The sequence below is a fragment of the Netta rufina genome (assembly GCF_964035555.1).
Source record: "Netta rufina genome assembly, chromosome: 1".
Lineage (NCBI taxonomy): Eukaryota > Metazoa > Chordata > Aves > Anseriformes > Anatidae > Netta > Netta rufina.
This window is the reverse complement of record NC_140123.1, coordinates 69307066-69334976: the sequence shown is the minus strand read 5'-3', so window position 1 is coordinate 69334976 and position 27911 is coordinate 69307066. Positions and strand designations below refer to the sequence as shown.

At 37.5% G+C, this 27911-nt stretch overlaps 1 protein-coding gene across 2 annotated transcripts in view; it reads left to right on the top strand.

The window, feature by feature from the left end:
• Window positions 1–27911, top strand: part of GABRB3 (gamma-aminobutyric acid type A receptor subunit beta3) — a gene marked incomplete at both ends in the record, with an annotated part of 192720 nt that overhangs the window by 147024 nt on the left and 17785 nt on the right. For both annotated transcript variants that reach the window (XM_084290820.1, XM_084290821.1), the window contains 3 exons: window positions 15935–16155; window positions 20475–20557; window positions 21658–21795. In XM_084290820.1, coding sequence (XP_084146946.1) covers window positions 15935–16155; window positions 20475–20557; window positions 21658–21795 — 442 coding nt within the window. The remainder of the gene's footprint in view (window positions 1–15934; window positions 16156–20474; window positions 20558–21657; window positions 21796–27911) is intronic.

Sequence of the window (27911 nt, the reverse complement as noted above, 5' to 3'; positions counted from 1 at the left end):
TGAGCAACAAATTACTTTTTTGAAATGGTAACATTAACTATAAAACATTAGTTTTTCAAAGCCTAAACAAGGTAGCTGTGTTATGGAAAATATGAGCAAGTGTGACATGAAAACACTGAATGTTTCTCTCATGCACAGAGCCAGGATTTAAAGCCTGCAAGTCTGCACATACAAATGCATGTGTAATCTATGTATCTGGTAAGAAAGATAAATCCTTTATGTAGCTGTGTTATCAGGGACCCACTTAATGAAGGCATTTGGAATACTTCTGCCATGTCATGTTATTCAATAATGCACACATTAATACTTCTTAGTAAAGGCCTTTTCTAACCATAAAATAAATCACTCCACTGGGGAACAAGGTCTGAATTCAAACAACGTCAATTTTTTATTAGTGTAAATGTGATTCATACATTGTTACATTTAGTTGTATGAGGCAACCAGACAACCATGTTTTTCAGGTCTATCCATTTCTTTCCCTAGGATCAGGGTAGAAGATGCGTTTCCTAATATAGCATGAGATGCGTTAATGTGCTGGGCATCCAGCAGCTCCCACTCTGAAGGTGAGCTGCTGGATTTGGGCAATATATAAAAGCTGACTGTATATGAAGCAATTATGTGTGAGATGAAGCTAGGCAAAGACAGAGATGATGCAAAACTAGTTTGTATCCTGTGGTACAAATTGGACATACATGTAGTTTCTGAGTTTAAGATGTGTTCCACTGATGTGTTCTACTTTTTGTTCTTGTTTTATATAATTAACTATATGGTAATTCTGTTTCAGCTAGTAGCTGATAATTGCAATTCCAATTAGAAGAAAAAAAAAAAAAAAACAAGAAAAAAAAAACACAGAAACTTACTCTAATCATCACAGAAACTAATAATTATGTAGAAAATGTATCTGCTTGCATAAACAGAACAGAATCAAAATTCACTATAGGACACTAAGATGGATGAATAATTACTTTTAGCTTGTTCACTGATCTATACTAGCGTGTAACCTGGTTTAGGTGCATCTTTTTTATCTAGCAGAATTTGAACTGTTTACAGGCTTTGTACCATGTAGAAAATTCTGTATTTAATTTGGTTATAAGGTTATGAGCAGAGTCACTTTGTCCATATATCATGAATAAAATAAGGTAAATCTATGGTGAACAAAAAAAAAAAATCCTAAAATTTAAACTGGTAATAGAATATATCTGTGGTTTCAATAGATATTTTAAAGTCAAATGTTGCCTTTATTGCCACGATCTGTGCTGTGCGTATAAGAGCTCATAACCTAGCCAACTGTGTACTTGGTGGGAATAGTGCAAGTTCCTCAGCTGCTTGAGATGATGTTGCTCTTGCAACAGCTGTCAGCGTTCATTTTTTCCTGATCAAATCACCCTAGAAACTAGAAAGTGCCCTCTTTCTACCTCAGCTTTTTTAACCCCAGAGAAAGCAGAGACTTCACAGCACTGCAGTGCAGTGCAGGGTTGCCAGGATCAGGGGCAGTCAGGGTTCTGTCAGAAACAGGGATGTGCAGCTAGAAGCTACTGCTCCCTTGCGCAGCAGCAAGACCCTGCACAGCAGGCGAACAGTGTGGCCTCCCTCGGGGGCTGGCAGGTAGCAGCAGGCAGCTGGTGGTAGCTCTTTGTCCCTGGGCAAGGCAGCGAAGTCCAAGAGCTGTGCTGCCACCAGCTGACCCCAAATCAGGGGCTACCCACATAGGAGAGAACAGTAGAGGGGCTGCATGAGGGGCCATGAGGTTGGTGGCCCTAATTTGAGGAAACGGACATGCAGAGTAGTGCCACAGGGGACTTATAGCTAAACTGCTGTCTCATGAAGGAGACCAGAAATCTATTTGTTGTGCTGTGCTGAAAAGGGAAAATGCAGTTTAGTTGGGGTTTTAACTAATTAAAAAATCTTTCAAAGTGTAAAGAATGCTCAAATAAAATGTGAATGGTGTTGCAGTTGGAAAATAAGGTCAAAAATATTACCCTTATCAATCAGCATAAATTGGAAAGAACATAGTTCTGGCTTCAAGCTCCCAACTAATTTAAATTTCACATAGATCTATCATCTTCAGACAATATTTTCACTTTGAATAATGTATCTCTTGTGTTTATTTGCTAACTTCCCAACTATAAAATAGATATTTTAGCTATCTGATTCATTGCCATGTCGTTTGCTTCAAAGGCATTTTACCTCTACTTCACAGAATCCAATTTTTTCATGATCTTATTCATGCTATGCATATACAAGTATCGAAAGGTAATAATTAGACGCATCTGCTTACATTTGCCAGGAGCAGATGTTAGACAAATTAAAATGAACATAACTATCACTCAACATCATTAAAGAAGCAACTCTGTAATAATTTCTGAACTTTGACAGGCGGTTAAATATTCTACATTGGCATATTTATGCTATTTGCAAAAACCTCATGTACAAAATTATCTTCATATGCAGTTGAATCAAAAATGAACAACTTAAGTGTTCCAGGTCACAACTTCTACTTCCGTCCCCCCCGAAACAGTAAGTTGTCAGCCCTGACAGTGATGCTTATTAACACCATAGGACAGTCACATCAGCTCACAGACAATGCAGCAGAGTCCTAAGTGAATTAACAGCATGCTCTGGGAAGATAAGGATGTAAGAATGGTGTTTTTAAGATAGATCAAAAGTCCATCTTTCTTAGTATTGCATTTCCAACCATGGCCAATGGTGAAGGCTTAAGAAGAGTGTAAAAATAGACTGAATAGTGGTATTTTTTTGATATTCATCCAGTATCAAACTATGAAAGAGCTTAGGGGCTTCCCAAGACCTTTGTATATTTCAGGTGACAAGAACTGGGTAAGAGCTGCCCAGTTTAAACATGCATATACACAGTGTATCCTTTCATGTGTTTTGAGCCTGACATCCAGTAATTACTTTTGCTGCTCTTTTCTTTCTTACAAATGAAGAACTGTCAGCCTCCTCCACAACATTTTTGTGTGGAGGACTATAAAAACAACTTTTTTACAGATACCTTCCATATAACTCTTAGTTGCTTCTTTTCCATGAACAAAAGTCCTTGTGTGATTATTCTATCTTTATGTTCTGGGCACGTTCTAGGCCTTTCATTATCCTTGCTGCAGTTCTTGGGACCTGGTTATGCTTTGTCCTGTGGGGGATGTGGACCAGAACTACATGTGGTATTTAATATATAAGCATACTAATTATGGCATGGTGATTTTTCTTTTTTTTTCTATTTCTTTTCAATACAGTCTCAAATTTATGTTTGCTTATTTTGACTTCACAGCATACTGAACTGATCTCTTCATAAAACTGCTGATTGATATCACAACATTTTTTTTCCAGAGTGGTCTTAGTTAGCTCAGAAGCTAAGACTATTTCTGTATTTAGGATTACTTTTTCTCTATTTGCTTCACTTTCCATCAGCGTTGAATTTTATCTATTTTATCACAAGGCATCCAGAATGCTGTTGTCCTTCTGCATCTCCTCACACTCACATCTTTCATTTTTACTGTTCTGAGAAATGTTGCAGCAAATATAAGCATCTTAATGTGCATTCTGTAGAATCATAGAATATCTGAGCTGGAAGGGACCCACAAGGATCCTCTAGTCCAACTCCTGAGTCCTCAAAGCACCACCCAAAAATTCAGACCAAGTGTCTGAGAGTGGTGTCCAAACGCTCCTTGAACTCTGTCAAGGCTCGGTGCTGTGACCACTGCCCTGGAGAGGCTGTTCCAGAGCCTGACCACTTCTCAGTGTAGAACCTTTTTCTGATATCTGTCCTGAACTGCCCCTGACACAGCTTCAAGGTGTTTCTTTGGATCATATAACTGCCACAAGAGAGCAGAGATTGGCGCCTTCCCTTCTGCTCTCCCTCATGAGGAAGCTGTAGAGCATGATGAGGTCTCCCCTCAGCCTTCTCTTCTCCAGGCTGAATAAAGCAAGTGACCTCAGCCGCTCCTCATATGTCTTGCTCTCCAGACCTTTCACCATCTTTGTAGCCCTACTTTGGACACTCTTTAACAGTTTTATGTCTTTCTTATACTGCGGTGCCCAAAATGATGCACAGTACTTGAGGTGAAGCCACACAAGCACAGGGCAGAGCAGGACAGTCCCTTCCCTTGCCTGGTTAGCAGTGCCATGCCTGGTGTACCCCAGGATATGGTTGGTCCTCCTGGCTGCCAAGGCACACTGCTGGCTTGTGTTCAGCTTGCTGTTGACCAGCACCCCCAGATCGTTTTCTGCAGGGCTGATCTCCAGCATCTCTGTATACAGTCTGTACGTGCAGCCAGGATTACCCTTTCACAGGTGCAGAATCCAACACTTGGCTCTTGTTAAACTTCATATTGTTGGTGATTGACCAGCTCTCTGTTTTGTCTAGATCTCTTTGCAAGCCCTCACCATCCTCGATGGAGTCAACAGCTCCACCCAACTTGATATCATTCATGAACTTGCTCAAAAAATCTTTAAGTCCGTAATCCAAATAATTTATGAAAACACTGAAGAGAGCTCCTAAAATGGAGTTGTGGGGAACCCCACTAGTGACAGGCTGTCATCCTGATGTAACCCCATTTACAAGAACCCTTTGGACCCAACCCACCAGCCAGTCGTTTACCCATCTTATTATTTTTTTTTACCTAACTATATGCTGATCATTTTGTCCAAAAGGATACTGTGAGAGACAGTATTAAAGACTTTAACGAAATCCAGAAAGATTACATCAACTGCCCTTGTCCACTCTGTTTATGAGAATGATGACCAGAATGGAGCCCTGCACAGCTCCCCCATCCAGGTCTGCCAGTGACCTGCTGTTGTGAAAAATGACTGTTAACTTCTGTTGTTTGTTTGTTGTGTTTTTTCTTGGTAATTAAACCATGCCTTTTTTGTTCTATGAAGCTTTCTTTAAGACCATTTAAGGATTTCTTGCAAATATTTATGCCCTTACCAAATCATCGCTTTTGTGTTTTTGTGGGCTTTTTTTTTTTTTAATGTTCTTATCATTTTTTTCTAGTTTAGATGTGACTTCATATTTTTGAAGTGCATCTTTTTCCTTCTAATGAAATTATTTATCCAAAATTTCAACCATTCTTTGTTTATTTGTTACTTAACAGTTATTTTTGATATACAGAAGCTCATGATATGATGACTGTAAACAATCTTTTCTCCAATTTGGAGCCAAGTTTACTCCTGCTTATACATTTTACTTTTTGAAATTAAATAGTACTCTCATGAAATTTTAGACTTCCCATAGTTTTAAAAGGTAACTTCCTAATTCCAGTGGGGTTATATAGGAAGTGATCTGTAGCAGCATTTTAACCCATGACTTATGCATTGCTCACAACTATGTCAAGAGTGTCTTGTCTTGTTTCAGGTTTCACCAAAAGCTTCTTCATGAGTCAGTCATTTGTGGTGTCATTTAGTCTCTGTATCACACCCCAACCTGACATTTATCCAGTCTATGTGGGGGTGATTAAAGTTTCTAATTACTAATTATTTTATTTTATTTTATTTTATTTTATTTTATTTTATTTTATTTTATTTTATTTTATTTTATTTTATTTTATTTTATTTTATTTTATTTTATTTTATTTTATTTTATTTTATTTTGCAGCCTCTTAGATCTATCTTGGCACCTCACTGACACCATTGTCATCCTGATTAGGCAGTGGCAATTTATTTCTCATACTTACATGGGCCTGGTTTCTTAATCCATAGAGACTGTGTGTAACATTCAATACAGTTAACTATCTGATGCAAAGCTTTCTTTAATAGTACATCCTTCTTTTTCTTGCCTATGTGGTTTCTTTTGTGTTACAGGTTTCCACTGACTGCTTGCCTTCTATCAAGTCTGTGATGTTTGTGTTAGGTCAATATTCTCACTTCAAACTAGGTATCCTACTTCCTTCATCTTATTTTCAAACTTCTAGCATTTTAATAGCAGCATGTATGCATTTGATCTGGTTGCTTATTTTTCTATGCTAGTATTTTTGAGAGTAGAATTAGCTTAACTTGTGTCCTACATGCATTTTACCACCTTAACCTCTTTCTCAAGGATATAAATATTTTATAATTTTACCTCTCTATGATTCATCACCCAAGGCCAGATATTCTTCTGCACTTTTTTTCTTTTCTAATCATTATAATTCAGCTCCCTTCTTTAGTAACCTTTCTATTGTTTAGTGCCAGCAGCTTTACCTGAACCCCGTTTATATACAGACTTTGTTCTAAAAGTTTGTCTGGTTCCTGATGGGTCTACATGTAAACCTTTCTTCCCTATGCTATTACCTGAAAGACTGATTCTACTGTCAGCATGAAAGAGCACTGCTGAAACAAGAGCAGAGGTAGATGATGGAGGATATAATCTTTATATTTGAGGAGGCCATCTGATTATCATAACTGACATGTTCTGCAGAATACTAATCTCTGTCTGAAAACAATGTCATATAATGTACCTTGCTAATGCTCCTTCCCCCAGCCACATTTTGGTCACTCAAAGGCCTAGTGGGGAAAATGATTTCTGGCCTCATAAATGTGCTTTGCTGTGTCTGAGGTATCTGTGAGGTATCTGACAATGGCAGATGAATTTGGTAGGTAATCAAACAGTGATTATAGGCTGTACCTGTGGTAGGAAGAATCCATTTCTTTAGATAACTGGCCTGCATCTGTAACTGGCCTCCTTTTGAATTTGAAGAGCACCACTGAAATCAGCATCTCCACCTAGCACAGCTGTATACAAGTAATTTTGCTGCAGAAGAGGTGTTACCACACTGCACTAGCATAACACCACACAGCATAACTGTCTGGTGAGGAAAGGGATATTAAGGGAGATATACAGACTGAGTTTTAAGTTCTCAATCATTTTACCAGACTTCCTAGGAAATAAAAATACTCACCTTCTGTCCCTCCAATTAGTACCATGTTAGGAGGAATATTGCAGTACACAACTAGCCCTTTCTACATTCAGTTATTTAAAGTAAACATATTGCAGAATACATTTACAACTTTTTGTCTGTGCAGGAATCCTGTGTGGCACATATGTGCTGATGTCAGAAAGTAGCCCAAAAGATAGCCTTGCAAAAAGTATTTTTACTATAGATGGTTGAAGAGGAAAGTAACTAACATATAATCCACAGCAGAATCAGTTTTACTCAATGTATTTAAAGTAGATACAAACCCCTGAGAGTGTCAGCTGTCATCAAAGAACGCTATTTAAAAACAAACAAACAAACAAACAAACAAAAAACTTTAAACCTACAAGTTGGAAGATTTGTCATTAATTATCTGTTTCATGTTGATCATTTAGACTATCCTGTTTGTGGCTTAAGAAGTTGGACAACGCTGCAGTTCAAAACCCTCCTCACTTTTATTTCTGTGGTGATATATCTTTTTTTCCTAATTACAAAAGCTATTAGCAGATTTTTGCAGAGTGTTCAGGTCACATGAAGGAGGCGAGACATCCCCCTCAACAAGCCATTTTCCTTTAAACTTAACTCAGCCTAATTTTTTAAAGGGCATTGGCAGGGGACACTCTCTTTTCCACTACTTTCACAAGCCTCTGTATGACAAGAAGTTTGTGTGTGGGTTGAATATCATGTATATTTGCAGTATTTCTTTTTGCATGCAGCATTTGGCTTTTTTTTACTCATTTATTTTGCTTTTTACCAAGTTACATGAGCATAGCTGTCACGTGATCAGTTTATCCTACCCACAGTAATGAGTTTTTAGCAAAAGCATTGTTTACCTTTTGACTTACCATGCATCCCAATTTTGTTACTGCGGAATATAAAATTGGATTTAACATTGCCGATAGGGTGAAAGCATGAAGTAAGAGAAACTGCAATATAAGTAACTTGTCTGAAGGAAAGGAAATCGGCTGAGCAGTGAGTTTAACTGATCATCTTTCCCACTCTCTTCCACTGCAGAGATATTTATTCTGGTTTATTTCCTTGCTCAAAAAGGAACACATAATATCTATATCCCAGTGAACGTGCCATTTACACATAAAGAGGCACAGTTACACCCTGTCATAGTATAGGGAAGCCTCAGGGTAGGCTCTGGCAGCCAGGGCTTGTCCCAGCGCCTTACCAGGAGCAGGCAACCAGGGGCACCATGGCAGCCCCATCCCCAGCACTGGGCAGCCCCAGGGGATGAGGATGGGCTAAGGCTGGGCCCACAGGTGGGGGCCATGTCTGGACATGGATATGGGGAGTTGGAGCCTGGCCCTGCTGTTGCCTCACTGTGTCAGGGTGGCCCCAGGGTGATGCAGGGGCCTAGGCCTGGGCCTTGACAAGATGGTGGCAGCCAGGTCTGTAGGTACCCTCCACGCCTGGAACACTCAGACTTCATGGGCTACAATATTGAAAAGTACACAGAGAATGTTTCAAGTCATGTATTTTAAAAGCATTTGATGTCCAATATGTTCCCACTCGCTTTCTCAGATGGCATTTTGTTCATACTGCCATTCTCAAACAGGATTTCCTTTAGGACTGTTAGGTGGTTCAGATAATCACAGACAACAAGTAGGACTTTGGGCATCAGCCTTGATGCTCTAGTGCCAATGAGATTGGCTGGTTCCCAAAGTCAGCAAAATAAATAGACTGGGAGGTGAGACAATTTTAAAAGTTTTCCTCACACCAGAGTAAATACTCCTTTTTTTAACCAAAAAGTGTAAATGGCAGCAGACACGTATTTCAGTTTTCATTTAAGGGCATGTTTTCCTTAGCCCTCTGTTCCTAAATATAGTTTTGTGTTATTTGTTAACTCTGGTGTGATTAAAAAAATACCATACAAGTTCTAAAGTGTCTTTTAAAAAAGTCTTTTGATGATTTTATAGTGACAAAAAGACTGTAGAATTTTAATCTGAAATATGGCTTTTACTGAAGATTGTTTTGGATGGTTTTGATGTTCAGTGAGAGCAAATAAGAGTGTCATGGAGCTATGTATTTATGGTCACGGTATTTAGAAGCCATTTGTGTATGCACAGTTCTTACTACTTCCATCACTGCTGTCCTGGTACACCTTGTAGACACTGAAGGGATTATGCATACAGTAGACTAAGAAATAGGGAGTATTGAACAAATAGAACAAGTAAGATCAACTTAAAGAACTTTGAGTATTTTTTTTTCTTCCAGATTTTTACCGATAATTCAAGTAATGCCAAAGAGAGTTATAACTTGACGTATTTCTGGAAAGAATGATGCAGAAGTGTGAGAAATCCTTTGTTCTCTAAAATGGGTACCTACTAGACCTGAAAATTTTATCTCAAATATCTCATATTAGACAAAACATCCCATAGCTTTAAGATTTTAGGGCACTAGCTCATTTCTCCAACTCACTGGTGGCACATCCCGTGACTGTGTAGGAGGCACACTCCATTAGCTGTCAGTTCCCATCTCTCTAAGGTCAGCTGCTTCAGTCGTGGGAACTAGCTGACAGCTGATAAAGGTTGATTTTTTTCTTCCCTGTTAGGCTGTTAGCAGGATTTCAATTAGTGCAATTAAATGTACCTGTTTTCTTGAGGTCCTGTCAGCTCCAAAATAAATAAATTTGTGCTGCATGCAGCAGGTTCATTGTTTCACTGAGCCTAGTGTTTCTGTTCTTTCTGATAAGTGTTTTTGTAAAGCATAGTTGGTGGTTTTTTATTTATTTATTTATTTTTATTTAATTAATCTCTTTTAAGGGTTGTCTTTTAGCATAGCAATTAAATATTTGAAATTTCTGCTTATCCTCCTTTTTAAAGTGTTGTAGTAGGCCTCCATTAGATATTGAATTTTATGCTTCATCTGTCTATTATAAAGTAGATGTTGATTGCAAATTTACCACACAATTTTGGGCAGATCTTGAGGGGTATAGCAAAGGACCATAGTTTCTTTTAGCTAGCTTTCTGCCACCAGATCAGAGGGTATTATAACCTTGATGTGTAAAAGTGTATGCTAGTTTTCCTTTGATCAGTCATTTGAGAATAGAAACTCCTGATTACTGTGGTATTGTAATGCCCATGATACTCTTAATCAAAGAAGGAACATTCAAGTATTGTCTCCTTACCTGTTAGGAATTGAATAGCTGAGACTGGCTTCTTGTCCTGACTTATGTCTTCAGACTGAAATATTTGCAGAAACTTTATGTTTGGATGAGAGAACACCCCAAATCCATGGTAGCTTGAATTTGTGGTGGGCAGAGGAACATGTAAAAAGAAAAGCCAACATGTATCTTTTGACAAGTAAGATCCCATGGCCATGGCAGTGCATGGTTGGCCATGGCCATGGCCAACAGGGCAGTGCCTGCTGACGGCTGCCCAACTACTCCCTCTGTTCCTGCTCCAAAACTTCTCTGGCAGTGACCACCATGGCTCCCCGAAAAGCTGGGGACCAGGCTGCTTTAGCCAGTTGCTATGTCAACCATGCTCCCTCTGCGTGCAGAAAGCCTGGCACTGGTTGGTATGGCAACCCTCCTCGGAGCACGGAGAGATGCTCAGCGGGGGGCAGGCTCTTTGGAGAAGGCACCCTGGTTGCGGTGGAGATGAAAACTCTCGTGCCAAAGAGTATGAGAAGAGGGCAGGAAAGACACAGGCTATCATATGTTCATTTGGAAAAGTTTATTTTGCAGTATCAAATGGGTTCTTAGAGGCTAAATATCTCCTTATGCCTATTTATAACTCCATGTGTTTCAGTAGAAGAGGGAAAAAAATCATGGTAATTTGCTACAAAGGATATCAAGACAACATGGATACATGGATACACTGCAATTAGTGTAATTAAGATACTTGAGAATTACATTTTCTTAACAGAATAATATTTTACCACTTGACAGAGAAAACATGGTGTGTTTTCAACCTGTCATTTTGAAGGTGTCAGAGAGAAGCCTGAATGAACATTTTGTAGGTGAGACGAATCTTTAATATAACAGCAGGTAGACCAAGAAGTGTTGGAGAATGATGTTTTGTTGAGGCAGAGTACATGTGTGCTTGTGTCTGTGTGTGTGCATACATCTCCTTCACTCAGGCTGCTTGTGAACTTTCTAACACCAGTTTCAATGCAAGGTTCTGAACAGGCAGTTTTCTTGTGAAAGACTTTGCAGAATAATGGGCTTTGGTGACCTTTTTCCATTCACTGCCAACTAACAAAGTAATATATAGTTTAGATGCATTGGGAAAAATCACACTGTCAACCAGTAAAATATAATGGATGTTTTTCTATAATGTGAAAGTTATTGAGCATTTTAGAACATTTTGAATTTTGAGAAAAAATGTTTAAGTGATTATCTCAGGCACCTGAATGTATTGCTGGTAAATTCTAACTTCTTAAAGTTAGCCTTTCTGAATATATCTTTATTAAATTAATTTTTAAATTAACTATAACTATGAATTAATGTGTTCATGAATCTATTTCTCAGGTCTTTTCTGTGTATAGTATGGGAACAGATTTACAGCTGTGTTGTCATGCATAAGATTAATGAGTTTGGCTTTGCAACTCACTTTGGGCTTATTGGGAAGGATGCAACTCAATCACCGATGGTTCAAGAATAGCTCTTCATACTACAACAGGCAATTTTTGAAATTATATGAAAGGGAAAGAAAGGGACCTTTTAATTATATAGAGACTAAGGCATGGATTATCATACATCTGTTTATCCACTGAATAAGTATTTACTTTATTAGGTCAGAAAAAATAAATAATCCAAAAGCTGATGCTAATAGTTGCATGTCTGTTGGTCAAGAAAACAACAATGTAAATTTATGTCCAAATGAAAAGCTAAGACAGTAATCTGGACTTCAAGTAGATATAAGGCTGTCCTTCCAAACAATGGAACAGTTCTTTTTTTGCACAACATTTTCCAGTATTTCCAGTAATTTTCAATGTATTTGTTTTACGTGAATAATTTATTTTGATTAACTGCCATATTAATAGTATTCCATCATAATTATTAATTGTAGTGTTCTATTGTGCAGTCACTTTGAAGAACCACATTTTTATAGCTAATAGATAACTTTAACATCCTCAATATATAGCAAATTAAGAATGTAAGCAGTGAGAGTCAATTTTAGAGTATAATTGCTGTTTTTAATTTAATTTTGATGAACAAAGTATATATTTAAAAGAATTCTTTCATTTTTATTGAATAGGAGAGAGAAAAGATAGAGATAGCTAACCCTGTAATAGAAAACAAATTCGTTTGTGCTTAATATTGCATTGCATTAGTATTTATAATTCATTAGTCCTATAGTTTGTGCATAAGGTACTGTTCAGTAGTGTAATACAATGCATTCTGCCTGTCTGAACTGACTTCATAGTTAAATTTTAGTTTCACTTCCTGCATGGTATGTTCAATCAGTGAAGAGACAAATAACATGTAGGAAACACTTAAAAATGTATTTGAACACAGTTAGCATGTATAATATTTGTGAGTGTATAATTCTTGCTTAAGATGTTTTGAAAGCACAGATAATACACACAAAAAAGGACAGATATATTATGAACTAATTAAGTTTCACTATAAACCTCTTTACCGTTGTATCTAAATTCTTTCTCAAGTATTATCTGCTACTTGAGTGGTTTGTTTGTTTGTTTCAAGTATGATTTATGGAGGTCTTTGCAGCTGATGAAATTGTTCACTGCTCTGTGCAACAGTTAGAATTTCCTAAAGCTGGCAGATCTGTGTCCTCTTTGACAGATAACAGCACCTAATGCTGAAGCTGCAGTGGGATTAATCTCTTCTGGCTTTAGACACCTACCCTTTTGACCACTATATCAGAGATAGTCACCATAAGCTACCCTGGAGGAATGTGGCCCTAAATAAACTTTTCAGGCTACTTACCTAGGGGCAAAAATTCATTTTCTCATTTTACCTAAAAGATACCTAGTGCGTTTTTTCGAATCCACACTGAAACCATTTTAGCATTTTCCTCTGGAGTGCGGAAAAGGAGAAATAATTTTCCTTTATAGGTACAAAGCCTAGCAAATTAGCTACTCGAAGAATAAATGCTGACATCTTCATAGGTTTTAATAAACATAGTTTCCAGGACTAACTTTGGTAGAACTACCCAAAAGAACTGACCTTCCCCATTCATTCTATTGTTCCTTGCATTACCAAGCAGTTTCTGTGCCATTCTTATATGCTTGATGCCCCTCCCCTGCTCTCCCCTGCCCTCCCCTCCCCTCCCCTCCCAAAAGTGTGATGGTAAATAGCCATGGTTTGTATTCATTCTTTCTATCCTATCATCTTCAGAGCAGGTCAGTTGGCAAAACACCACAAATGTACAGTGATCCGTCAAAGTGTATGGAGGCACACAGCCTTTCTTGGGTAGTCTGTGTCTGTTGTTTTGAAGTCCAGAGAGTAGGATGAGGCAGACATAGGATAGTAGACTGGCATTGCAGAAGATACTTCTTAAGCGTTTTCCTTAGTAGATAGCTAGTGAAGAACTGCTATTGAACAGATATTTTGCATGTGATATTGTATGATTTTTAAACAACTAGTTGAAGTATCGTTACTTTCAATGCATGAAAATGTAGTCGTGTACATTAGCAGATGCATAGATAGCTGCTTTTAAGTTGAGATGAAATAAGAAGTGAAGGTTAATTGAGGAAGTGCTAATAAAATGTGTACCTCAGAGGCAGTATTCTGTTTTTCTTTCAGCCAAGATGCTGGAAGTTCTTGCAGTTTGCTGGATGTTGCTGGTTTTGTGTGCAGTTTGTAAACTCCTTTCTCTGTTGTTCCCTACCCCAGTAATTTTAGTTAAATAAACAGATAAAATGACAGAATATTACTGCTAGTATTGTTACACATATTTTACATAGCTAGTTAATTACTCCATTCATTAGCTGTTAGCATGTATTTTATTTCAAGCCCAAGGAAAAAGGAACTCACCTAAAATTCTGGGATGTTCAAACGTACTGCTTCTGTTATATTTTAGTGCTATCTGGGTCTGCTTCTTTCAATACTATACATTGCCACCCCATTTCTTTATTTCTGCCTGGCATTGTTTTGTCTGTATATTGTGCATTTATACTTAGTGAGCTTTGGTTGGTGTACTGCACATGTGTCTACAGCTTTTAGAATCCCCAGTTTCTTGACATTGATGTGCAAAGCATTATAAAAGCCAAGCACAAAACAAATTTTAAAATGTTAATAGAAACAGGCTTTAATTAAGCCGTAACAGAACTGGTGGAGGATGTTCACTCTAACGCATCAGAAAGCCGTTTGCACAGAACAGGAGGAGAGATGCGCTTCTCCCGATGGGAGCGAGGCAGGCGCGCATGTACCTCCCTCACTGATGAGCAGTGACGAGGAGTCCCACCGAAGGAAGCTTCTGAGAGAAACACTGGAGCATGTTTTCCTGAGCAGTCATGTCAGATTTGAGTTTCAAAAGACGAGTTTCCATTCAGGCAGTTCCACACAGGCTCCTTTCTCCCATCGCTGGGTCCTCTTGTTTTCAAAGGTCTCTTATTAGTTTCCTAAAACGGGAACAGCTTGCCCTTGATAACTGTAATGATTTATTTGGTAAGCAATTAAAATTGATTTCTTAAAGCTATAGCAGCTACCTCATTAGATAGAATGAATCACTGAATAAAAAATGAAAAGGCTCTAAGTATGAAAGGCTATCTAGAGTTAAATTTGATTTCAGTGAGAGGCTTTTGGGGTTGAGGGAAGCAGAGCAAGATCAGTGCCTGAAATTGGGTTGTCTCCACATGAGACCCATTACAAGAATGGACCATTCCCAACAGTTGTACTTAGAAACCCTGAACATCCTTTTCCCAAACAAGAAGCAAGCCTGAGGGCTTTTGTATCTCCAGCTTGTAGAACCAGATGCAAATGCAGGTATCCTGTGGCTTGCACACCTGCTGCTAAATATTTAAATGTGTTTGGAGATCACATAAATTTCTCAGTGTTTTGTGAAGAGTTTCATGAATAGTTTTATTGTTTAAAGCATTTCTGTAATTTGAAAATCAGTTTTAATGGCCTGTACTTAGTCTCTTTTTTTTTTTTTTTTAAATGTTAAATACAGCAATATTATTAGACCTGAAAGCAATGGTTTATTTGACTTTAAACATTTATTTCCATATACAATAAAGTATTATTTTTCAGCTGCTTTCTTCTTTTATTTCCTGCATAAAAATAGGCTTCCTAAAAATTGAAGTGTTCTTCCACACTTTGAAAGTTATGAGAAAGAAAACATAAAGGTTTTTCTTTTCAAAAAAAAAGAAATTTTGCTATTTCATGTGATTTTCTTTTCAGTTTTGCTGGCACTTAACTTTGAAATGTTCCCATACAGTTTTATATATTTGTATAATAGCATGAAGCTAACAAATGAGGCATATTATCTAAGGCTTCTAGAATGTTTCAATGCAGTGTTATTATGACATGACCGAGGCAAGTTAACAAATTCCATAATGAAAGGAAGATTTTCAAAACATATCTTTTAGGTGTCTATATTCATATTTAGGATCTCAAGTTAACATTCACAGTTTTTCACAGCTGCTATAGATCTTTACCGGCAAAATTATGAAAATGAAATATTGACATTAGTATGTGTTATATGTAGCCTGTTGATGAGAAAATCTTTGTTACTGCAAGATGCGTTCTTATGCAGACACATATATAAATTACGTTTTAGCAGCTTATTTTTCAGATATGATTTAGAACATTGCTTTAAAACACTTTCCATGTTTTTCATTTCCTTCATCAGTTTTGAAAGTATTTACAGTATTTACCTATGCTGTTGTTTATTATTCCACAGACATCATAATTTCAGGTAATTTTCAGAAGGATTACATGAAAGAAAAGGAGGACAAAAGATACCAATAATAGTTGTATTTCTTAAGATTTTGATTTTTTTTTTTTAATTACTAACAGCAAATTAAGCTAATGACAGGAAAAAAAAAACATTTTTCTAGTTATGGCAAGTATGATTGACTGTTGTACTTCTATTTTTTCTCACCAGGATTACACTTTGACTATGTATTTTCAACAGTACTGGAGAGACAAGAGACTGGCATATGCTGGCATACCTCTCAACCTCACACTTGATAATCGAGTGGCAGATCAACTCTGGGTGCCTGACACTTACTTCTTAAATGACAAGAAATCATTTGTGCATGGCGTTACTGTGAAGAATCGAATGATTCGCCTTCATCCAGATGGAACGGTGCTTTATGGCCTCAGGTCTGTACTTTCATGATGAAGATTTCATAGCTATTGTTATGTATTGTTGATATTTGTTTCCTGGTACAAGGTTATTACAAACAGTGTGCAGCATATTATGTAACCTTCCCTACAACTCTGAAAGATGCCCGTAGAAAAGAAATGACACAGTCAATGTTTCTTAATTTTGCCAGAAGCATCTTCAGTCAGGTTTTATCTGTTTATGTAGAGTCACCATATCTGGAAAGCCCAGTGGCTATAGGAAGCGGAAAGGCAAGCATTAATTGTAAACCTGAAAATTTTGTTCCAAATACAGGCAGTAAGATTGAACATGGGCACATATGTTGCCTCTTGACATGACCTCAGTCTATAAAGAAAAAGAAAACCACAAACAGTCCTGGTTACATGGAGTCAGCCACTGTTAAGACCATGAGTCTGTGTACATTCAGTGATTTTTCCAAACAGGGATCAACACTTTAATGTTTTACATTTCAAACAAAGCTACAAAGTGGCCTTGCGCTGACCTGTGCTATACCTGTTTTAGGCTTGGCCTGTGTTTTCTTTGTTTTTGATCATAGCTTTTACGGTTAGTAAAGCAGAAAAATACCTCTGTTAAGACATATAATTACACAAGCAAAAACTTACTGAAAGGCTTGGTAGTATCAAAAAGTTCCTTTATTTGGACAGGTTATTCTGTATGGTACAGTGATTTAAACTATCCCAGCAAAACAAGTCTTTGCCAATGTAAACTTCATTTCCATCATAGGAAGTTTCTTGTGTTTTTAATTACAGGATAGAATCCCTAGTTTAAAAATGAATGAGATCTGAAATGTGGTACATATGGATTAGATTTATAATATTATTTTACCTGCTTTTGTTTTTTATCAGCAGGTGAACTTTTAATCTGAGATGAGTCTTGGTCCATTACCTCTTTAACTCCTGTTAGATATCATGTATGGGCTATAGCTGGATGAATCTTTTTACACAAAATAAAAACGGACTCAGCCTATTAAGAAGTTTCAAGTAAACAGGATGTTCAAAAAACATTCAGAATTAATTTAAGCAAAAGCAGGCTTTCATGTTGCATAATTTGTATCCAATATTGAACACTGCAGGTTTAGGATTCTTTCCACAAGTAGTTAAATATAAAAAAAACAATGTAAGATGATGTTGTTTCCTGTACTCTAAAGAACCATCCCCAACAGCAATGTAATAGAAAAGTGATGGAGATTAGAACTCTTGTGATCATAATAATGAATAAAAATCTCTCTGCCACACTCTAAAAATATTTGGAGTCATTCAGGTGAGGATTATCTGTCATAAAATACCATATTTGAATAAGTTATCTTCCTCTTCTGTAGAATGAAAATGTCCACAAGCAGATTGCATTTCACTTGATAGTATTCACTTGGCAGGAATTTCACCAGTAGCTCATGTATATCAGCCTTCTTTCCATTCCCTTTCCTCTGAAAATGTTCGATATTCATGGTCAGATTTTGCTGTGTGTGAAATAGCTAAGTTACTTAATGAAAAGTACTGTCCGAAATTAAATTTTGGCAAAATATAAGGCACTGTGGTCAGAGGGAAGAAAATGTCTAATCTTTAGCTCTTTTGATCTAAGGACTTGAGCTTAGTGTTGCTCTGCCACTGGCCTAACTTCTTGTATTGTGGTTTGGGAGCATCCTGGTGGCCTCGGTCTCAAGCTGCTGTATGGAGACAATGATTCATCCTGTGGGCTGAGACCAGAACTTGGAATTTTATGTGCCACAAAATGCAAGGTTTGCATGATAGGATATCTATGGAGCAAAGCAGTTTCTCAAAAATATATAACAAAACTGATCCACAGGCCACACTGGCTCTGTGTTTTCTTCTGAACAATTAATTTATCTTGCTTCTGAAGTACTTGACCTTCAGTTATCCAACTTTCATCTCTGTTCAGAGAAAGCAATTTGATAATGCAGTAGAGTCCCTGAAGATGGGGGAATGGAACTGTAGCTTTTGGAAGTTCAACTCATTTCTGGGGAACTTTTTTTCTCTGGGTATCATACTAACTTTGTCCCACCTTGTTCAGAACAATATGCAAACATAAGATTATACAACAGTTTCTTCCATAATAGACCAAAACAGAAATAAAGCACTATAGACTGACTGGAGATCAAAAGTAGTCTTTCCAACTGCTTGTATACTTGCCGTATATAGACTTCTTGTCTTCAGGCAGTGCAATGTTAAATGTTACAAATAGAGTGGAGGAATGTATTTATTTCATCTGGAAGGACTCAAGTAGTTATCACCCATGCGATATGCGCATGATTGATGTTTGCAAGGTAAAAAGGTTAATTGTGATTGGTCAGACAATGCAAATAGATTTACTTATGTTCCTTTTTTGGATGAATGTATTTCCAAGTCAAGATGAAAAGAAGATCAAATTAGCCATCAGGACTGTAACCCAGTCCCATAAAAAGTATTTATATTGCCTAGACTGATTTATATTGTAAATTTTGGGGGTACAGAGGACATTCTTCTGTCAGTAGAACGTTCTTCTCCCAGTGTAGTGTGGATGGGGTCAGTATAATTGAAGGTGATCAGTCCAGTAATAAAGCAGCAGGGAAAGATAAGAGAAACTATATCCAGAGGACAGATAACTGCAATAGGGAACTCTAATCAATTTAAAATATTTCTTTTATTTATCGCTTTTATGCAAAATGTACATGTATCTGTGCACAATTTTATCTTTCTCTGTCTTGTAATTGTTTCTCTGTCACTGCTGTGATGATGACTTCTTGAAACCTCATTGTCCCACTGTGTCAGGCAACATCCCATCCCATAAAAAATAAAACTCTTCTTCTTGGTAGCATGCACAAGCTTGAGCAATTAACGCTTGCTTTTGGTGAACATTTGTGCAATTTAAATTTGGTTGCTTAAAAGTTCATTCAGGAGGGACCTCTGAGCACTCAACTTACATTGCATAAATGTGGTAAATCTCTTTCTGTCTATATCTAGCTGTATCTTTTTTGTTTGTTTGTTTGTTTGTTTGTATGGTTTTTACTGGATATTTATGACATGAAAAACTTACATTTTTCTGTAGCATGTAAAGGTACTTGAGCAAGAATGTGCAGTTTCTTGTATAGGCCCAGAGCATCTCCCAGCAGGAAGCTGGAGATGGGTTGACCTGAAATATTCTCCTGTTATACAATACTTGTACCTGAAAGCTTGTGGGACTTATATAAAGGTGTTCAGAGAGTGCCTAGAGTGTGCATCAGTGACAGATCATGCTATAGGTGTGTCTGGGACAAAGATCCAGAGTGTGCCTTTCCTCCTGTCTACTGGTAGGAACACAAATGAGAAAAATATGCTGAGTAACAGATCCTTGAGCTTTTTCCTCTCCTGACCCATCCATTGCCATTGTTCTCATACACAACTGTCTCTCCCTGTGCAAATAAATTAGAATATTTTCTTGCAGAAGCGCCTTCGACAGTCATAGAACTTCTGTTGTCCTATGAGATAGTTGTAATGGGTATTACAACTGCCTTACCTTGGATTTTATGTGAAGTTATTCACTTAAATAAACCATTTGCTAAGGATAAGCATTCTTTCCTTCATTTTCTTGGAGAATCAGTTAAGGCATACATAATGAAAACAGGTGTTTTTTTTTGTTGTTGTTTTTTAGCATGTAAGAGTTGAGGAAAAGCACCTACTTCTCTTCCCTTGAAACTCTGCCCTTGAATTTTAAACTAGTATACCAAATTCATATAAAAATGCATAGTATAAAAATGCAGGTTCATCAGTGATGAAATGGTTTGCAAATTCATCATTAGTGTCCTAGATTGCCTGCACTGGAAATAAAAAATACAAATAAAAAGCAAAAATATATCGTTGCGGGAAAGTTTAGAATTCAATATGGTATTTCATTACAAAATCCCTTTTAATTTACTTTTGAAAACTAGAGAAATAAACTCAACTTTAAAACAAATCATTTTGCTGGACTTGCAACAGTTTTTCAACATTTCATTTTCTTTCCTCCATCTGCCACAGAACAGTAATTCACACAGCTCTAATAATTCTGACATCTGTAGCAGACTTATATCACTTCGTATTTTCTAATATAAAGTCATATTCTTTAATTTCAGCAAAGGTTTTTGTAATATTTGCATATGCAGATAGGTCAAGTCACAAAGGGACTTCTTGTGTAAGTGTAAGTCACAGTGAGTTCTGTTGAAGTCAGTGTAGCTGCTGCTCAGTGTAAAAGTATGGACCAGATTCTCAATTACAAAACAAAACAAAAAAAAAAAGAGCCAGGATTACTGGCTTTATAGTAATTCTATATCATGTTTGTGTTTCAGAATCACAACCACTGCAGCTTGTATGATGGACTTGAGAAGATACCCACTAGATGAACAGAACTGTACTCTGGAAATTGAAAGCTGTATGTATATGAGAAGATGAATGTAATACCTAGTTCAGATGCGGGGTGGTTTTCCTTTTGTACAACTGTAGAATATTTACACTGGAGACTGTAACCACTATATGAATCACATAATTATCATCCATTAGATTTTTTGTTTGCTTATTTGACCTTCTTTAATACATAAAGTGTTATCCATTTCTACATGGATAGATCTCTCCTAGGAAAACAGTTTTAGGACAGAATGAAGCTGTTATTCATTCTAGCCTGAGTTAGCAGGGGCAGTGACTGGATGCTTATCTTCAACACAAGAATGAATGTTCATATTTTAATCAGATTAAATTTAAAGAGGGCAAACACTATGATATCATCTTCTTTCAGTGTGCTTTTTTATGCACAGATGGTCTTGCCGCAGGACCCCCTGGGCTCTCAGATCAGCCCCATTTGTGGTTTGTAGTTCTGTTCCGTGAAAAAACAGATTTTCTCTTCCACCTAGTCATGTTCTAGGACTGCAATATTCAGATGTATATTTCTGCTTCAAGAGCTCCTACTCCATTTCTGCTACTGGCTGGAGATTGTGTGCTAATACTCTATATTCAGCTGGAGTCCTCCACCGCAGAAGCTAACGTGACTCACACTCTTCAGTGTGAGTGGAAAAGATCTGCCCTAACTATGTTTGTCTGTATTTATAGAATAATCCACATTTTTCTGATGATTATTGGTGTCAATATACACTTCGTATCAGTGCTAGATGTGTTGAATGTCTTAAATCAGACTAATATATGATTTTGCAGGTAGCAGTCTGTAATCTCTGAAATTGGTAATGGGTGGCAATTTCTATCTCGTAGGGGCTGTAGTCCTAGTATGAATTTAATGGGCATGATACAAAACAAACAAACAAACAAAACAAAACCAATAGTATTGTGTCTCAAATTCCTGTGTAGACTGTAATGGAGCAGCTCTTCAGGAGAGCTTCTAACAGGCATACAGAACAAAAATTCATACACCACTACAGCTGTTCTTATTCTTCTCATTGCCACAAATGACAAACCATGTATGCTGGTTTGAAGCTCATTCCAGTCCACTGTTGTTTCTCACTTACTTTCCTGCTTTGCCTGCAGATGGCTACACAACTGATGACATAGAGTTCTACTGGAGAGGAGGCGATAATGCAGTGACTGGCGTGGAAAGGATTGAGCTTCCTCAGTTCTCCATTGTGGAATACAGACTGGTGTCGAAGAATGTTGTCTTTGCCACAGGCAAGTAATATCATTTCCCTAGTTGGTGTTTTATTTCTTTCTGTATGGCAATTATTGTTTTATTAATCATTATTATGTATAGTCTTTGTCCTGTGTTCTGTGCATGGCTAAAGGGATGACTTGGTAAAGCCCAGAGGCAGGAGTCCATGAAACAGTATTTCTTGTTTCATTTTTCTTCTGTGTGTATATGTGCATGTGTCATACTTAACCATACACCTAAATATACATGATCTAAATAAATATAAAGTCATTCATGTCTGAATCACCAGTTTAACTAATGTAGCCTAGAGGGTTACTGATCATACAGAAGTATGTTATGGCAAACTAGGTCAGAAAGGCACAGTTTTTATGAGCACCTCCCTACAGCTTTTCTGTATGTCTTTTGTTTTGTTCTTGTACAGTGAATGTGGTGACATTTATATCTTGATTTTCACTGATGGGTATATGGTAGTGTATATATAATCGGTGCTATTGTGATCATTGTTAAGATTCTAAAGTTAAATCCCTAGTTTTAAATCCCTAGTTTAAATCCCCACTGATTTAGATGTTTGATTTTAGACACCAGCCTAGGAAAATATTGCTATGTGTGAAAAGACCAAAGCAACTCAGAAAGCCCTCAGCAAGTGTGGGGCGACTATTGGGACCTCCAGATTTTCAGTCCTCTTCAGACCACGGAGGTGTTCTGTTCTGTCTGTCCCAGCGCACTCGAGCAAATGAAGCACAGCTCTATCATGTTTGTAAGCATCACTTCACCCACTCTATGGACACAGCATCTGTTTCAAAGTACACAGAAACACGAGTTATATTTCAGAACAAAATGTAAATATTGCTGGGATTGAAATTAATATGAGGGGTTTTGCCAACTTCTGCTGTTTTTGTGTATCACTGTGAAATGTGAGTTTTTTTTTTTTTTTTTTTTTTTTTTTTTTTTTTAAAGAGAAACAGATACTCTAATCCTATATTCTGCAGCCAGGGTTTATCTGCGCTTGCACAGGATTGGATATGTAAGATGACCCTTTTGGCCAACAATGACAATACAGAGAACTTTGTATTTGGGAAGTCCAAAGCCACCACCTTTCACTTCAGTGTGAAATATTTCCATAAAGATGTGATGTAGTAACTTGGAGATTGAAAAGATTTATTAAATTCAGGAAGTCCAAAGAGCTGTGAGACAAATATGATAGAGAATGAAAACTAGGGGTAGAAATGCATGTAAATGACCAAATATTCAGAATCATAAAAGTTCTTTCCAATAAGTTAGTGAAGGGAATAAAAAACCCACATGCTTCAGGGTTTAAGGCAGCTTGATGTTAGGGAGCAGGATGAGGCAGTTGTGAAGAACAGATTATCCCATGTTTTTTATATTGTTTTCTGAAGTGTATAATTTTTGTCATCGATAAAGACATGATACTGCATCTACTATTGTTTTGGTTTAGAACATGATGAAAATGCTTCATTAATTATGAACTTTTCTGACAAATATTTCCATTGAAAGAAATCAGCACATTTGTTTCTCAGAAACTCATGCCTAATTATGATGCTAAATCTGAAACTTTCCAGTGAATCTGACAGATAAAGTCAGCACACTTTTTTTTCAATTTTCTTCTCAAGACACATATTCCTTATATTCCCGATAATTAGAGCCAGTTTGAACATTTTTGTGGAAAATAAGTCAGGCATGGGTTTTTTGTCTTTGAGGTTATTAGAGCCTCATGAGAAGATACTAGATTCTTTCCATACAATATCTCAGTATCAATATCTCAATCTCAATATTTCCGGGATTTCAGTGCTAGTGTGATTTGATAGTGTAAAACTAAACAAGGACTTTAGAGTCATGCCCTAAACAGCTTTTGGAGTAGTTATTTCTCCTATCCTCCATGAAGGAACAGTGCCATATAACCTTGTGTAACTTATGCAAATTGAATAATCTGTTCCCATAGTTACTACTAAGCAGCAAGAGTAAGCATGAGAAAAACCCCATAGATAATGACATAAACCTGTGAGGGGATGCAAGAATATTGAAGGAACTGCACGCATGTTGAAGTATGTCATTGGAGTTAAAAATAATCTTACCAAACTGGTAAAATAGGTCTGGGGAAAGAAAAAAAAAAAAACAAAAACAAAAACAACCCACAAAATTCAGCATAGACAAGTGCAAAGTACAACTATTCAATTAGTTATTCCTATCCAAATTCGAACTGGGGAATACCTGGTTAGACCAGAGTCCTGTGCATAGTAATTTAGGGGTTACTGTTGATCTCAGACTGCACATGAGCCCGTACAAAATTGGTAAGAATGACTGGAAGTCTAGAAAATATATTCCATGATATTAAAAGAGATCTAGATATGGTTGTGTAGTTTGAAAAAAGAGAGTACTTAATAAGAATTAAATAAGAATTAAATAAGTTACAAGGAGTAACATGTTCTCTTAAGGAGTAACTTGTTCTCTTTATCCATGATTAAAAGAAGAAAAAGTAATTTATAAATAAGTGAATAAGAAAGATTTTGTTTGACTATCCTAAGCTGAAGGCTGTAGAGGCTACAATAAGACATCTCAAATGGCATTAGACACCTCTGTACAGGCAATTGAATCACATCCTTGGAATCAGCTGGCTATAAGTCTAGCTCTCCATGGTTTATACTGAGACTTTATGCACTATAAGTGTGGAATTATCTACATGAAAATGCCTGAAATGTAATGCCTAACTTGTGAGCTGAATATGTGTCCTAAAGATTTGTTATCCAGGAATGCTAAGAAACTGAACATGAATGAGGATATATAACACACCTAAAAGCTTCAAGATGCATAGCAGTCAGAGACAGATTAACAACTTGTTGATAGGAGGAAGGTAATCTTAAAAGATTTGAAAATTAATTATTTGGCAAATTCTGAAAGATCAATCTGTAAAGTACATTTCCAATTAGCTGAAGAACCTTCCCAGAAGAACAGATTAAAATAAGAATTCTGTAACTGACCAATTCTCTTATCTTGGTTCATACTTGCATAAAACAGCAAGAGACTAATTTAGCCTTGGAGCTAGATATTTCAGCTTGCTAGCGTTTAATGAAATTGAAACAGAAACAAGTAATTACTTTTTACCAAGTGCTCAAACATGTGAAGGAGGAATATTTTGAGCTCAGTTATTGATTATTTGTTTTCATGTCTTCATTTTCAATACTGTTGCTAGATTTAAGTACTCCAGGCCAAAATCTGTTATTCCTCTACTCTTTAAATTAGCCCATGGACATAAACATGTTATATGAGATGGGAGAAAAGGTAACAAATCTGGTCGCTGAGCAGAAACACTGTTCTTTATGCAAAATAAAAAATAAAAAAATAAAAAATAATAAAAAAATGGTGGAATGTTAGCAGCTACAATTTCCTTGTAATTAATCTCTAAATGTACTTAGCTTTAATTGACAAATCATTATAAAAGCATAATCAGGCAAGTAACATTGTAATTGTTGAGTTCACCAAGAATTCTATTTTTATTAAATAAATTACACAAGATGGTTCCTTCTTACATGAATGAAGATCAGGGCTTAAAATTTTTGTTACATGCAGGTTAGGACCCATGCAGGTTAGGACCCAGAGCTTTAGTCTTCCAGATGAGGAGAGGAGCTTCACAGTAATGTTCTTTCTTTCAATTCTTTTTTTTTTTTTTAACCCACAGATTCCTATGTACTGTTTGCTGGAAGTAAGATAAGATAGCAGGGACTCCAGACTGCAGGGAGGGGCAATAGGTCATCCATGAAAGCATAAAAGTAATACAGGTGAAAGTTACACAAACTTCCTTAGTCTCAAGGAGAGCTACGTAAAGGAGAACCCTGTTATCTGAAAATGAAGCTACCAGTTCATGCTTCAATTTCATCTTGAACTATACAAAGACCAAATTATTCTGAAATTTCCTTAGATCCAGACCTTCCAGTAAATTTTGAGCTTGGAAAATAACCACACAAAAAAAGGATGATGTTCTGTATTTACTTTGATGAAACTGAACAAAACGTCAACTCCGTTAAGCAGCTGTGATGCCAATAAGACTGTTGGTTAGACTACCCAGGAGCCGTAAACCCCCAGAACCTACCTTGAGACTTGCGTAGCTGGGATTCATTTTGGTCAGATTTAAGGTCAATATAATTAATTTCAGTGTCTGCATATGAATTAGGTGTCTAAGCTCCTGTTACAGTTGATGGGAATCTAGTCAATGGGACTACAGTCAGTGGATTCTGGAGACAAAATCAGTCCAAAGGAGCTTATTTTAGGAGGTAGTGGGATAATTCTTCAGGTTTCATTTACTAGATCAACTAGATGAACTTACTCTCCTGTAAACGTAATTGAAGCTTAGACACCTAGGTAACATTTATGCAGCTCAAGTCAGTCGCTTTATCAACTGCAGTTTGAGATGGCATAGGGCACCCCTTGTAATCTCAATCTGCTGATCAATACGATTTTTTTGTTTTGTAGGGGCTATGTTGTATCTACCAAATGCATGCTGGTGTTTGAGATGTCAAAGGGCGTTTCAAAAGGCCCAGGGCACCTTCAGATTTGCAAATGCATGTCTGTATTACAGTCCAACTCCAACACTGCAGTGGATAGGCAAACAGCACTGACAACCCTGGCCCTAGGTATGGTTCTTAGGCTTTTGTCTCGTAGCATCAGGACAAAGAACCTGGGGCTCAAAACAACCTTATGTTGACCTTTCTGGTCTTGAAACAATCTGTCTGGAAACACTGCCTTTAAAGCTGAGTCCCACTAGTTTCACTAATTGTCTTATCTCATTAGACAGAGATAAGTCGCTTCATAGGTGAAGCATTCAAGATAAATAAATGAAGTTTTCTCTGTTACACTGTCTCAAATAAGGATTTCATTACTGAATATTACTGACATACACGACACATTACTTCTTTCCTGCCTCCTCCAGCTGCACCATTTTCCTTGCTTTATCATTAGCAGAGTACTCTCCCTCTTCTTTCTCTGAGGTACCCCAATGTACCAAGGGTTCTTAGCACTGGAATGGACCAAGATGAGCCTTGAGTGAATCCTTCAGATAATATATCAGAAAATCAGTATTTTATGAGAGATATTCCAGTCATCACCTCTGTCAATGATGTTCCACAGATGCCCAGACCTGGACAGGACTTATGGAAGGAACAGATTCGTAGAGAATCCTTTACATTGGTAGTGTATTTTATGAAGTAATTTTCCTCAACAGAACTTTATGAAGATTTCCGTCTGATGCACTACTCTTATTGCAGAAAGGTGATTAGGTCTGCTACATATTTAATGTATTTCATGATGGCAGAATATGTTCCTGTTTTATTCACATAGTCTGCAGACAAAAGGCCATGAAAACCATCTCATGAGAAAACTCAGTGAAAAAATTAGGCTTTGTTAGCAGAAATAGCAGGCGTAGTTTGAAATAAAAAAGTTGTCCTTGGAATGAAACATTGCTCATTAAAAAACTAAGGTGTTAAGCAAAAGCCTAAATGATTTTATTTATTTATTTATATACATATATTTTTCTGAAAACCATGTAGAGTGCTTTAGACAACGGAAAACCTTGGTCTGGTTTTGTATCAGATTTATGTGGCAATGGTTTTGGTAGTAGGGGGGCTGCAGAGGTGGCCTCTGTGAGCAGAGCCCAGCAGCTGCCCCATGTCAGATCAGAGCCAGCACCAGCCAGCTCCAAAAGGACCTGCAGCTAGCCAGAGCCCAGCCAAGGAGCAATGCTGGGTGGACCTCTGGGAAAGCAGATGTAAGGAAGGGGAAAAAAACTGCTGGGCAGCAGCAGCTGGGAAAGAGGAGTGAGAAAACGTGAGAGAAGCAGCCCTGAAGCCCCCAAGGTCAGTGTAGCAGGAAGGCAGAAGGTGCTCCAGGCAGGCAGCAGAATTTCCCCTGTGGCCTGTGGAGAGGCCCCTGGTGGAGCAGGCTGTCCCCCTGCAGCCCATGGGTCCCACATGGAGCAGATCTCCACGCTGCAGCCCCCCCATGGGTGGAGGAGCCCCCGGTGGAGCAGGTGGATGTGGCCTGGAGGAGGCTGCGGCCCATGGAGAGCCCCTGCAGGAGCAGGCCCCGGGCTGGAGCTGCAGCCCGTGGAGAGGAGCCCACGCAGGAG